At 39.6% G+C, this 14,501-nt stretch overlaps 2 protein-coding genes across 4 annotated transcripts in view; one reads left to right on the top strand and one right to left on the bottom strand.

Moving 5' to 3' along the window:
• LOC132394044 (aldehyde dehydrogenase 1A1-like) overlaps positions 1-1,625 on the top strand; it is a 75,240-nt gene extending 73,615 nt beyond the window's left edge. For all 3 annotated transcript variants that reach the window (XM_059969696.1, XM_059969698.1, XM_059969697.1), the window contains one exon: positions 1,175-1,625. In XM_059969696.1, the coding sequence (XP_059825679.1) occupies positions 1,175-1,247 (73 nt within the window). In that variant the 3' untranslated portion in view covers positions 1,248-1,625. The remainder of the gene's footprint in view (positions 1-1,174) is intronic.
• Positions 1,626-2,904: 1,279 nt separating this feature from the next.
• The window catches only part of LOC132393872 (transmembrane channel-like protein 2-A), a 65,462-nt gene continuing 53,865 nt past the window's right edge, over positions 2,905-14,501 (bottom strand). The window contains exons 17-20 of the mRNA XM_059969266.1: positions 12,100-12,225; positions 9,759-9,837; positions 8,751-8,862; positions 2,905-4,508 (exon numbers count right to left, since the gene is read on the bottom strand). Coding sequence (XP_059825249.1) covers positions 4,297-4,508; positions 8,751-8,862; positions 9,759-9,837; positions 12,100-12,225 — 529 coding nt within the window. The 3' untranslated portion in view covers positions 2,905-4,296. The remainder of the gene's footprint in view (positions 4,509-8,750; positions 8,863-9,758; positions 9,838-12,099; positions 12,226-14,501) is intronic.

Genomic DNA, 14,501 nt, shown 5'->3' with positions numbered 1-14,501 from the left:
TTTAAGAATGTCAGACTGCTGCCATTGTGGTAACATGGGAAATGTAGCAACTCCTTTAAAAGCAGCAGGCTTTAGCAAATGTGATAATATTTGTTATTAGTCATTTGGATCATTTGGATTGAGGTGTGCATGTTGATCAGGATCACAGTTTATTGCTCTGCTTTGAAATGGAGCCATGTACTTTATCTGAGACATCTAGTGTGAGTGCCAGTTTGATCTGTCATCAAAAAAGCAGCAAATCCACCATGCATAGCTGTACTGAAGCATATGCCGAGTTTCTTTTCGTGCTGGTCCCTGAAATAAGAAACTAAACTGGACACCTTCGGATTTAGAGGCAAAAGCACTGCTGAACGAATTGCATGGGTAGACAGGTGCCCTACCTATATGACAGAAGGATGAAGGTGAATGACTGAGCTAGACTTGGAGTCTGAACAGCAAAAAGGTAGAAAGGAATCCTTGCATCAACATCACCCCTTTCCAGGGCCAACACACCGTAAGGGAGATAATATGGTCACTTAAGGCTAAAGGAGTGGTCATGAGCAAAGTTCTTCTATAATTGTATTCTCCAATGTATGTAACAAGTAAGAAGACAGAACAAAAAGCCCAATATTCTTTGTCTGCCCTTGCACCAAAAGAATAGATGAGAATCACTTCCATCCATGGACAAAAATCCAGTGCCCAGGTGTTGCTCTGCATTTGGAATGCTACTGCCTTGTTATTCTGGGGTTCAAAGGCTTCTGGAGACTAACCATTGTCTCTTCCACTTCCCTCTATATATCTTTTCAAGAGTGTCACCTAATTCAAGAGGGCCCTCACCTATCCTCCCATCGATACTCCTTATGTGAAGGAGACATTGGCTAACTTACTTGTAGATGATTTGTTATCTTGTATCAAAAAATTGTCCCTTTAAATACCATCAGTTGTTTATTAAAAGCAACTAGCTGAATGGATTTTGCACTCAAAATCTATTCCACTGTCAACTCCACTAATTCCATGTGAGTTACTAGTTTTGAGAGTTTAGTCATTTCAATCCTCCCATCAGTGGGTATAGGTGTGAATGCAAACGTATTTTCACCTATCTCAAAAAGACTACTTTTGCGTTAAGTATCTCAAAAAGACTACTTTTGCGTTAAGTACCAAAGCAAAATTACCAAATAGAATTCTGTCTTTCTAGGGGAGAATATGGTCTTCAGGAATACACCGAAGTTAAGACCATCACCATCAAAATTCCACAGAAGAATTCTTAAAATATTGCAAATTAAAAGTGTTGAAGAATAGAAAGAGACTGTGATTTGAGATTTGTAAAGTCTAAAGATAAACATCACATTTCATCTCTGTAGTTTCACAATAAATGCAGCAGCTGTACTTAATTCTGTATGAAAAGATGTATTGAAGTAGAATTTAGCTCTTAGTATTTACACAGCAAAACAACAATTAAAAAGATATTGTTCTACCATTTTATAGTTTGGAAGTTTTGTTTTGAGCATTTTAGGTTTTTAATCATTTAATAAACGATTCATCTTATGTAACTTTGTCAATCAAACTAGAGGTCTGTTTCCTCATTTTTATTGATATAACAATATTTGCCTCAATTTACAAATCCATTAAAATAGCTTTGAAATACATTTACTTGTCTGCCTAGTGAAACGCACGTTTTTGTCCAGCATATTGTTTCTTCCTTTATTTTCCAATATTTCTTGATGGATAAAGATAACATAAATGGTGTTTATGATATCAGAACAGAATGAGTAAAATATAATTGCTCTGGTATCAGAAAATTTAGAACAATTGCAGGATCTATCAGATTTAACAAGCAAGATTAAATCCCTCAGCTGGATCTATGGGGACCAGTCACATAAATGTTGGAGCTACAAAGAGCAGGTGAGAAGTTGGGTATCCCCCATTGAGTAATGAACTTTCTGGCTCTCCAAATCCTATTCATCATCTATAAAGCACAAGTGTGATAATAAAAATAAACACGACTTGATAAAAGAAACTATGTATAACTCTAGAGTGAATGGACAACATTTCAAAAAAAAAGGAAAATGCAAAGCTTAGCTCAAATGCTGATAATTAGTAATGATGCAAAGAACAAAAGAAATTAAAAGTAGTAAAAGTTGTGACTCCAATGCCGCAATCCTACAGTGACCTCAAGCCTTCCATTATCCTTATTCTCCAGGATACACATTTCCAGCTATCGAAGAATTACAAACCACCATCACCCAAGAATTATCTGTATGAAATATACAATGCTACCAAATTTAAGGTTCACCCATAGAACACTGGAGGAACTCAGCAGGTCAGGCAGCATCTGTGGAAAAGAGTGAACAGTTGAATTTCTAGGCCAAGACCACTCTTCAGGACTGAAAAGGAAGGGGGAAGATGCCGGAATAAAAAGGTGGGGGGAGGTGAAAGAGGCTAGCTGGAAGGTGATAGGTGAAGCTAGATGGGTGAAAAAGTTCAAGGGCTGGAGAAGAAAGAATCTGATAGGAGATAGCTTACCCATTTTCATTAAAATATTAAAAAGACTTGTGTGGTAAAATGCAGCAAATACTGTAATTGTGTTTGGTCTGTACTGCCTCTATCAATACGTAGAGCAGTCTACCTCCACTGAAAAAACATTGTTCGTAAGTTTGTAACCACAGTGGGGGAGAAGCTGTTCTTGGCTGAAATGAAATGTTTCACTAATCAACACTTGATTTGCTCCTGTAAAATTTGCATGAAAACAAACAATGCCTACTTAGGCCTGAACTTCCAATGAAAATTCTTTTGTTTGCAGCTAACAAGTAGCTCATTTATAAACAACTGCTTGCATCTTTCCCACAGTGATTCATGCAAATATACATTATGAGCATGTGAATGAGGAGGTGGAGAAGGCCAACCAGCCCCTTAAACCTGGTCTGTCATTTACTATTATTACAAATAATCTAATTCTATGTTCCTCTCTGTATTCCATATACCTGCAGTAACCTGTTTTAAAAGTATTCAAACATTTTTCCAACAACACTCCTTAGAAAAGAGTCCAAAGACTCCAACCCTCTGAGAGAAAAGATTTCACCCTACTTCTGTTATAATGAGAAAATTCCTATTTCTTTTTAAATGAGAAACCTGGTTCTAGATTCTCCCATAAAATGAATCACACTTTCCACATCCAATTCCTTAAGACCTCCAAGGATGTTACAGTAAAATAATTTCAGGTAGTCTTTTCTTAAGTAATTATAATTATAAACCATTTTAAAACCTGATGGAACAGACTTTACATCAAATATAAGTAACTAATATAAAATTTGACTGAGCCCTGAATTCTTCATTCTAAATGTTCCTTAAACTCTTATATAAATGTTTTTTTAACTTAAATTTTTAGTTACATAGCAAATCATTAACAAAACAGTTACATAATAACCGCTGACAGGCATAAACAGTTAACATTTCTGGTTGAGACTTTCAAGATTGGAAAGGAAGGGGGAAGAACCCACCCAGCTTCTGTAACAGCTCATACTTACCCTCTCCCCACATTCCAGTCTGTTCCTTTCCAATCCTGATGAAGGTTCACAGCCTGAAACGCCAACCGTTTATTCCTCTCCATTGACGCTGCCTGACCTGCTGAGTTCCTCGAGAATTTTGTCTGTGTTGCTCTGGATTTCCAGCATCTGCAAAATCTTTTGCGTTTATAGTAAATGTTCAGATGGTTTAAAAAAATACCCACATTGAAATGTCTGCTCCTTATTAAAGAAATGCAACAAAGATTGCATACACTCACAAATCGAATATTTAGCATGTGACCAAGAATGAATTTCATCTCAATTATTTTAATATTAAACTTGCTTGGAAACTAGTAGCTAAATAATTATAAGAATCTATTCAGCTTGATCTATTATCGTTAAAATACATTTGTTTTTTATATTAAAAAGGCAAGTTTACTAATGAAGGGAGAAATAATTTCAGGGTTCATTAAAAACTTGCCTGGAATGATGTATTTCATTATCAATCCAGACGTTAATAGTATCACTGTATTATTACCACTGACATGTGTCAGTCATAATAAACCTGATTTAGATATGTTTGACTGCAGTCTCATCAAGATCGCTCAAAGTATATTGGAGAAATAGAGAAAAGCCTCACACTTTTTAATGTACACAATGCTGGAAGAACTCAGCAGGTCAGGCAGCATCCGTGAGAAAAGAGTAGCCAACATTTCGGGCCGAGACCCTTCATCAGGTGCAGAGTCCTGCCAGCGTTGTGTACATATTCCTTGATCCACAGCATCTGCAGTTGTATTTTTGTGTTTTGCACTTTTTAATGTCTTGGCTGCCCAGGACGAGGCCCTTGGTGACGTGGACCTGGTGCCCCAGGTCTCAGTTGTCCTGGTGGGTGTGGAGCTTGTCTTGGGTTAGGTGCTTTTGTTACTACCATTCGCGGAGGTGGCGGTGCCAGTGTCATTTCCTTTCCAAGTTTTCCATTGGTGGAAGGGTGCTGTTTCTCAACTGCTTTTTTACCTGTGTCTGGCCCTTAAGATATAAAGAAAAACATAAATTTGCCTTTTATCACAAAAAAATTTAATAGGCTAATTGTAAAAGATGACAGCAGATTATACAAATTCAAGACAAACAACAAACCACTTGAATTGCTCATGGAAATCCAACTTGTAGGGTGTAGTTTAATATTTATTAATAAGAGATTACTGCAAGATGGTCAAGTCCAGGAGCTGAATACAAGTATTATCTACAGCAACAATGAGGAAATTAGAAATATTAGAGGAGGAGTATCCAGAGAAGAGATATCAATAAGCACATATTTCGCTCCCCACTTTCTAAAGGGATTGCCGTATAGATGACTTTCTTCTCTACTCATCCCTATTTACTGATCCTCCTGGCATTTATCCCTGCAAGTGGGACAAGAGCTACATCTGCCCCTACACCTCACTCCTCACCACTATTCAGGGCTCCAAACAGTCCCAGGTGAAGCAACATTTCACCTTGAGTCTGTCAAGGTCATCTACTGTTGCTCCTAGTGCAGCCTTGTCTACATCCATGAGAACTGACGCAGATTGTGGAATTACTTCATCGAGCACTAAAGGTGGGACTTCCCGGCGACCACCTGTTTCAATTCAACTTCCCACTTCCGTTCCAACGTCAGTCCATGGCCTGCTCTACTGTCACAATGAGGTCACTCTAAGGTTGGCAGGGCAAAACCTCAAATTCCATCTGGGTAGCCTCCAATAATATAGCAGAAGTTCAAGAAATCGATGTTCATGCCAATTTCTCTTCCTTCCCCCTTCTGTCATTTTTTTCCATTCTTCATTCTGGTTCCCTCTTCCTCCTTCTCTTTTCCTCACCTGCCCATCACCTCCCTCTGGTGCCCCTCCTCCTTTCCTTTCTCCCATGGCCACCATTCTGTTCTATCAGATTCCTTCTTCAGCCCTTTACGTCATACCCTCTGCCCCACCTACCCACCTTCCCCCCATCTGGTTTCGCTTATCACCTGCCAGCTTGTACTCCTTCTCCTCTCCACACTTCCTATTCTAGGTCCCTCCCCGATAAAGGGTCTCTGCCCAAGTCATCAACTCCATAGCTGCTTCCCGACTCGCTGAGTTCCTCCAGCATTTTGTGTTGCTCTAGATTCCAGCATCTACAAAATCTCTTGTGCTTAATATCAGAACCACAAAAGAAATGTCAAAGCTTTAACGCCTCACTGAGAAGCAAAGGGGAAAAAAACAAAGGAAATGAAAGAGGGCAACAAATATGTAAAACATTTTGGACATCTGGTAAATGTTAAATAATTTTATCTGAAATGAAGAAAAGTATATAACAACTGCATTTCCTTCTGGAGATAAAAACCTTTTGCAATTGTACTTCTGATTTCCTTTTGCTGACCACACTGAAAAGATCTGTAGTTTCTTTATAATGCATGACAACCTTTATTGAAACTCTATTGTGACCTGCTCATGGGTACTTTCAACTTCAAGAGGAAAATATGTTTGTTCAACAGAGCCAGATGATGTATATTCCAAATAAATTATACCATTACAACACAGAAATATTAGATAACATTAATATGTGAAAGAGCCTGAAATTAACAGGTTAGCTCTTTTTATCTGTACTATTTACATGAAAATCTCTTTACTCCAGAACGGAATGTGATTGTAAGAACTTGCAAGTGGTGGTGACACACTGCAAATTAAACCAGATTCTTCTGTAAAGTGCTTTTAGCAGGAAAGCATTAGCAATATTCCTTTAAAATCTTAAAAACTTTATAGCAAATAATAAAACTGATGATGAGAGCAATGTAATTTTGAAGTTCATATCAGCATCATAGCTGTGTGAAGTAAACTTACATAATGAACATCTTTGACAGACTAAACATTTGCTGCCTGTTCCCCTTCTATGAATACCCTCAAACTTGAAGAAATGAACACTTCTGACAGACTAAACTACTGCCACCTGTTCTCCTACAGATATTCCAAATCATGTATGTAGTAGGGGCAATTGTCAGAAAGTATGTGATCCCTTTAAAATAGTCATGGCTTGAACCGGCAAACTACCAACAGTGGGGCAGAAGTTAGGCTAGGCTAGGGAATAAGGCAGGCCAAATCACTTTACTCTCTGAGGACACCTGACTGGCAGAGTGATAGGATACACATTTGGTTAGGGAAAATGCAATCCCAGCAATATGCAGATGCATATTGTCTACCAGGATCGAGCTAGTTGCAATCCTAGGCTAACCAGCCATGGTTATACATCTTATTTGAAACTGTTGTGATATATAAGTGGAAAAAGTAGAAACTTCACATAGAGCTGAATGCAAGGGTAAAGTTCAGCAGATCTTAATTAAGAATTGACACTCAGTGGGCAGATTATTAGGCACTCCTGTAGTCCATCCACTTCAAAGTCTGATGGGTTGTGCATTCAGAGATGCTCTTCTGCACACCACTGTCGTAATGCATGGTTATTTGTGTTACTTGCACCTTGCTATCATCTTGAACCAATCTGACCATTCTCTTCTGACCTCCCTCATTAACAAGGCATTTTTGCCCACAGAACTGCTACTCACTGGATTTTTCTTTGTTTTTTACACCATTCTCTGTAAACTGTAGCGATTGATGTGTGTGAAAATCCCAGGGGATCAGCAGTTTCTGAGATCCTCAAACCACCCTGTCTGACACCAACACTCATTCCACAGTCAAAGTCACTGAGAATATATTTCTCACCCATTCTGATGTTTGGTCTGAACAATGTTTGAACTTCTTGACCATGCTTTTATGCATTGAGTTGCTACCACATGATTCACTGGTTAGATATTTGCATTACAGACAGACATACTTTATTGATCCCGAGGGAAATTGAGTTTCGTTACAGCCGCACCAACCGAGAATAGTGTAGAAATATTGCAATATAAAACCATAAATAATTAAATAATAAGTAAAATTATGCCAAGTGGAAATAAGTCCAGGACCAGCCGATTGGCTCAGGGTGTCTGACACTCTGAGGGAGGAGTTGTAAAGTTTGATGGCCACAAGTAGGAATGGCTTCCTATGACCCTCAGTGTTACATCTCGGTGGAATGAGTCTCTGGCTGAATGTACTCCTGGACCTAACCAGTACATAATGGAGTGGATGGGAGACATTGTCCAAGATGGCATGCAACTTGGACAGCATCCTCTTTTTAGACTCCACCATCAGAGAGTCCAGTTCCACCCCCTCAACATCACTGGCCTTGCAAATGAGTTTGTTGATTCTGTTGGTGTCCACTACCCTCAGCCTGCTGCCCCAGCACACAACAGCAAACATGATAGCACTGGCCACCACAGACTCGTAGAACATCCTCAGCATCGTCCAACAGATGTTAAAGGACCTCAGTCTCCTCAGGAAATAGAGATGGCTCTGACCCTTCTTATAGACAGCCTCAGTGTTCTTTGACCAGTCCAGTTTATTGTCCATTCGTATCCCCAGGTATTTGTAATCCTCCACCATGTCCACACTGACCCCTTGGATGGAAACAGGAGTCACTGGTGCCTTAGCCCTCCTCAGGTCCACCACCAGCTCCTTAGTCTTTTTCACATTAAGCTGCAGATGATTCTGCTCACATCATGTGACAAAGTTTCCCACCGTAGCCCTGTACTCCGCCTCATCTCCCTTGCTATCCAACTACGGCAGAGACATCAGAAAACTTCTGAAGATGGCAAGACTCTGTGCAGTAGTTGAAGTCCGAGGTGTAGATGGTGAAGAGAAAGGGAGACAGGACAGTGTCCTCTGGATCCCCAGCGCTGCTGACCACTCTGTCTGACACACAGTGTTGCAAGCACACGTACTGTGGTCTGCCAGTCAGGTAATCAATAATCCATGACACCAGGGAAGCATCCACCTGCATCGCTGTCAGCTTCTCACCCAGCAGAGCAGGGCAGATGGTGTTGAACGCACTGGAGAAGTCAAAAAACATGACCTTCACAGTGCTCAACGGCTTGTCCAGGTGGGCGTAGACATGGTTCAGCAGGTAGACAATGGCATCCTCAAATCCTAGACGGGGCTGGTAGGCGAAATGGAGGGGGTCTAAGTGTGAGTAGCTGTATCTAATAAGGTGGCCATTGAGTGTACATTTCACATTTATAAAGTGCAGTTATTTTACTAGTAAAATATCAATCAAATTACATTATTTAGCATAATTCCTGAATAAAGACTTAAATGCCAGTGTCTTTTTAAGCTACATATTTTACTAAAATTAATTCACAAATTAAACAATGTTATCAGCTCCCACCTGCTTCAAGTTTGCTAGGATTTGTTCTCTTTGGTAAAAGATCTTCTAAATCTTGCAACATTGGATTGACGGTATTTTTATTGTTCCTTCTATTCTTTTGCTCTTCACGTTGCTTTTATAATAGAAAAGAATTGCACCACATTTAACAACATTTCATTGTGGGATATGAATATATTTAAAAATGCAAAACAACACTGAGATGTTAGCCTTGTTACACAGGAGAAATGTTATTGTTTTAAAATACAGGACAATATAATTTATTAACTTCTAGACAGGGCTTATTAGTATTTAGTTGTTTTTTCTAGCATCTTATGTGACTCCAATAGGCATGTGCAGGTAGAAGTTGGATTGCATAGCATTTTATTTTCAATGCAATCCAGAATTGAAATAACCCTCATTAAATAATTCTTGGAAAATTCATGCCTGTTAATAAAACGGATCAGCCGCTTGTCCACACCATCTATAGTTCCACATCAAATGCCATGCCACACATTTCTGAAGTCCTCCTGGCCCGAAGTAAAGAGCAAAACTGAGTTGTATATTTAGATGCCATTTAAATGGCCATTCCAGTGTCTTTCTGAGAACTTCAGTGCTCTTTTCATGACTTCTCTAACCTCTGCCTTTTGGAGCATTTATGTCGTATGTTGCTTCTGTCTGCTGCCAATGAACTGTATTTCCTGAAGGGCTGATTTTTGCTTGGAGTGGATGAGATAAATTGGCCTTATTCCCAAAAAGACGTGCAGAATACAATCATACACCTTTTTCATGGAAATCCTACTAACATATTTTGGCTGTGCAGAATGGAACCAAACTTCACAAGTTCACAATAAAATGGATGCACTGCATACATGGTGTATGCGAGGAGAAGATGTATTTCTACCTCTAAGAATTTTTAGAACTCAAATAAGAGTCCTTCTTGATATAAAGCATATATGAAAATCTATGCATTTCCAAGTTTTCATACTATCTGTGCATTCTCCTTAGTAACTACTTACAATATGAGCTTACCATTTGCATCTTCTTTTTTAGCTCCAGATTTGCTGCTTTGTATGTTTTTGAGGTAGCATTAAGGTAGTATATGCCTAAACTGCAATTAAACACAGGTTAAAAGACAATCAGATGTGATAGTGCTTAATAAATAAACAATATATTTTATTTAAAATATACCTTATAGCTTACAGCATGCACCTTCTTTACTCTATTCAGAATTACAGTTAAGATATATCAACACTGATGTTTTCATAATGGCTGATCAGCAAACAACTGGCAGCAAATGGAAAGATTTTGCACAGTGCAAAATAAATATTTAAAAAATCAAATATGCTAAATTTTATAGTACCAACAAAACATTATTTAAAAGTAAAACAAGTATACTTTGAAATGTTTATCTGAAGGACTGAAAATCGATATCCATAAAATCAATTTTATTTACTCAGGAAACTGGCATAGCATATATGGAAGGAAGGGAAACAAGCAGTAGTGTCATGGAACATGTAGAGATTAAAGAGGAGTAGAGCTTGCTGACTCACAGCGAATAAAGTTAGATAAATCCCCCAGGCCTGACATGATATTTCCTCAGACCTTGAGAAAGATTAGTGTAGAAATTGCAGGGGCCCTGGCAGAAATATTTAAAATGTCCTTAGCCACAGGTGCGGTGCCGAAGGATTAGAGAGTAGCTCATGTTGTTCCATTGTTTAAAAAAGGCTCCGAATGTAAGCCAGGTAATTACAGGCCAGTTAACCTGACATCAGTAGTAGGTAAATTATTGGCATGTGTTCTGAGAGAGCGGATATACAAGTACTTGGACAACTAAGGGCTGATTAAGGATAGTCAGCTTGGCTTTGTGTGTGGTAGACTGTGTTTAAAGAATCTTGTAGAGTTTTTTGAAGAGGTTACCAAGAAAGTAGATGAAGGAAAAGCTGTGGATGTTGTCTACATGGACTTTAGTAAGACCTTTGACAAAGTCCCACATGGGAGGTTAGTTCAGAAGGTTCAGACACTAGGTATCCATGAAGAGTTTGTAAACTGGATTTGAAACTGGCTGAGTGGGAAAAGAGAGAGAGTGGTAGTGGATGATTGCTTCTCAGACTGGAGGCCTGTGACTAGTGGTGTGCCTCAGGGATCTGTTCTTGGACCATTGTTGTTTGTTGTCTGTATCAATGATGTAGATGATAATGAGGTAAATTGCATCAGCAAGTTTGCTGGTAACACTAAGATTGGAGGCATTGTGAACAGTGAAGAAGACTTTCAAAGCTTGCAGAGGGATGTGGACCAACTGGAAAAATGGGCCAGAAAATGGCAGGTGGAATTTAATGCAGACAAGTGTGAGGTTTTGCATTCTGGAAGGACAAATCAAGGTAGGACAAACACAGTAAATGGCAGGGCACTGAGGATTGTGGAGGAACAAAGGGATCTGGGAGTTCAGATGCATAATTCCTGAAAGTGGTGTCACAGATAGACAGGGTTATAAAGAAGGCTTTTGGTACCCTGGCATTCATGAATCTAAGTATTGAGTATAGGAGTTGGAATGTTATGGTGAGGTTATATAAGACATAGCTGAGGCCAAATTTGGAGTATTGTGTGCAGTGCTGGTCACCTAACTATAGGAAGGATATCAGTAAGATTGAAAGAGTGCAGAGAAGATTTACTAGAATGTTGCTGGGTCTTCAGGAGTTGAGTTACAGAGAAAGGTTGAATAGGTTAGGCCTTTATTCCATGGAGCATAGAAGAATGAGGGGGGATTGAATAGAGGTTTACAAAAGTATGAAGGATATAGACCAAGTACATTTGTGTAGGCTCTTTCCACTTAGATTAGGAGAGATAAATATGAGAGGACCTGGCTCTAGGGTGAAAGGGAAAAGGTTTAGGGGAACATTAGGGGGAAATTCTTCACTCAGAGAGTGGTGGGAGTGTGGAATGAGATGGCAGCTGACGTGGTAAATGTGGGCTCACTCTTAAGTTTTAACAATAAATTGGATAGATACATGGTTGGGAGAGGTCTGGAGGGTTACGGACTGGGTGCAGGTCAATGGGACTAGCAGAATAAAGTTTCAGCACAGACTAGAAGGGCTGAATGGCCTGTTTTCTATACTGTAGTGTTCTATGGTTCTAATTTTTGTCTATGAATATGCTTCACATCTAAAGTTGAATATATTTAATAATTTACTCTTTTAATAACCTATTAAAGCAGAAAAAGTGCATTTAATACCATTTATATTATATTTTGCAATTGTACAAAATTAAATTTAATTTTAAGCTCTGTACCATCAATCAAACCATGGACAGGAAGACCATAATTATTTGGGTGATTAGAGGTTTTTTTTACTGCTGAAAGGAAAACAAAACTTACACCATAAGTAAGATCCCAGGAAGAATCAGCCCTGGATTTGAAGCGTAACTGAAGAGTTTTCCAATAAATGCTGGAAAATCATACTCAATTGTTTCCATGATGACCTCAAACATTTTAGCTTTCCCACTGTAAGAAAAAAAAGTTGAGAATTACACTGAAATATGGTTTAAACAACAATGACTAATTTGAATACTTTAATGGTGCATCATTCGTGTTCTTTGATGGAAGTTGTCATTACTTTTTAGTGTTTCAGAGAAACTGTAACTGATGTATTTATCTGCTCAATGCATCAAAACCTTTATTTGGAAATAGGCAATTATATTGGAGGTGCATTTTCAACAAGGTAACACTCATTAGGAAAGCTCACCCATAGGAAATAGGACAACCATATAGTACTGCAAGCTCAGTCCATATATTGCACCTGTAACTGAAGTGTTACATGTATCCATTTCCATCAAATACAGGAAGAGAAGGGATGGGTGACCATCAGAGAGGCAGAAGAGAGGATATTGATAGTTCAGGAGGATGCTGAGGGCTTCTTGCTCTGTAAACGATCTTTATATGAGAGGGGATTTCACTGGGAAGTGCTCAACACAGGGAGAGTCAAGAATCCTAAGAAGAGTCAAGAATAGGGATGAAATATCAAGGCAAGAGAAATAGTCAATGCTAGCAAGATGGAACATTCTGAAGACCAGCCAGACTACAACTCTGTCTTTGATGAGAGTGACTTACTCAGGAGAGGCACGCTGCCACTGCAGAATAGATAAGAAATGTACATCTCAACTCAAAGAGACAAGATTTCATGGGTCAGAGAGCATCACCACAGAAATCCCATGAGTTTTAGCCACAAATCTGCCATTTCATCCTCCATATCTCAAATGGAGATGCGGATGCTGTAATCCTGACTCTCTACAAGAAGAGAGATCAATCTGTGTCAATTACAGAGGGATCTCCCCAAAGGCAAGCCATCATTTGGAATGTCATCACTTGGAGTCCTTCTTAACCACTTCATCCTGGTGATCAAAGAGCTGTCTCTTACATTACAGTGTGGATCTTATCCATCTAGAGACACTGCAGGCGTAGAACATAGAAAACCCAAGCACAATACAGGCCCTTCAGCCCACAATGCTGTGCCGAACATGTACTTACTTCAGAAGTTACCCATAGCCCTCTATTTTTCTAAGCTCCACGTACCTATCCAGGAGTCTCTTAAAAGACCCTATTGTATCCACCTCCACCACTGTTGCTGGCAGCACATTCCACACACTCACTATTCTCTTGCTTAAAATACTTACTCCTAACATCTCCTCTGTACCTACTTCCAAGCACCATAAAATTGTGCCCTCTCACATTAGCCATTTTAGTCCTGGGAAAAAGCCTCTGACTATCCACACGATCAATGCCTCTCATCATCTTATGCACCTCTGTCAGATCACTTCTCATCCTCCATTGCTCCAAGGAGAAAAGGCTGAGTTCACTCAACCTATTCTCATAAGGCATGCTCCCCAATCCAGGCAACATCCTTGTAAATCTCCTTTGCACCCTTCCTATGGTCTCCACATCCTTCCTGTAGTGAGGTGACCAGAACTGAGCACAGTACTCCAAGTGGGGTCTGACCAGGGTCCTAGATAGCTGCATCATTACTTCTCCGCTCCTAAACTCAACACCAAAGTTGATGAAGGCCAATACATCATACACCTTCTTAACCACAGTGTCAACCTGCGCAGCAGCTTTGTGTGTCCTATGGGCTCAGAACCCAAGATCCCTCTGATCCTCCACACTGCCAAGAGTCTTACCATTAATGCTATGTTCTGCCATCATATTTGACCTACCAAAATGAGCAACTTCACACTTATCTGGGTTGAACTCCATCTGCCACTTCTCAGCCCGGTTTTGCATCCTATCAATGACCCACTGTAACCTCTGACAGCCCTCCACACAATCCATAATACCACCAACCTTTGTGTCATCAGCAAACTTACTAATCCATCCCTCCACTTCCTCATCCAGGTCATTTATAAAAACCACAAAGAGTAGGCGTCCCAGAACAGATCCCTGAGGCACACCACTGGTCACCAACTTCCATGCAGAATATGACCAGTCTACAACCACTCTTTGCCTTCTGTGGGCAAACTAATTCTGGATCCACAAAGCAATGTCCCCTTGGATCCCATGCCTCCCTACTTTCTCATCAAGCCTTGCATGGGGTACCTTTTCAAATGCCTTGCTGAAATCCATATGCACTACTTCGACTGCTCTACCTTCATCAAAGCACTTAGTCACATCCTTAAAAAATCCAAGCAGGCTTGTAAGGCGTGAGTTGCTTTTGACAAAGCCATGCTGACTATTCCTAATCATATATGCCTCTCTAAATGTTCAGAAATCCTGCCTCTCTGGATCTT

Source organism: Hypanus sabinus, chromosome 5, assembly GCF_030144855.1.
Source record: "Hypanus sabinus isolate sHypSab1 chromosome 5, sHypSab1.hap1, whole genome shotgun sequence".
Lineage (NCBI taxonomy): Eukaryota > Metazoa > Chordata > Chondrichthyes > Myliobatiformes > Dasyatidae > Hypanus > Hypanus sabinus.
This window is presented reverse-complemented; position numbering and strand designations above follow the sequence as displayed.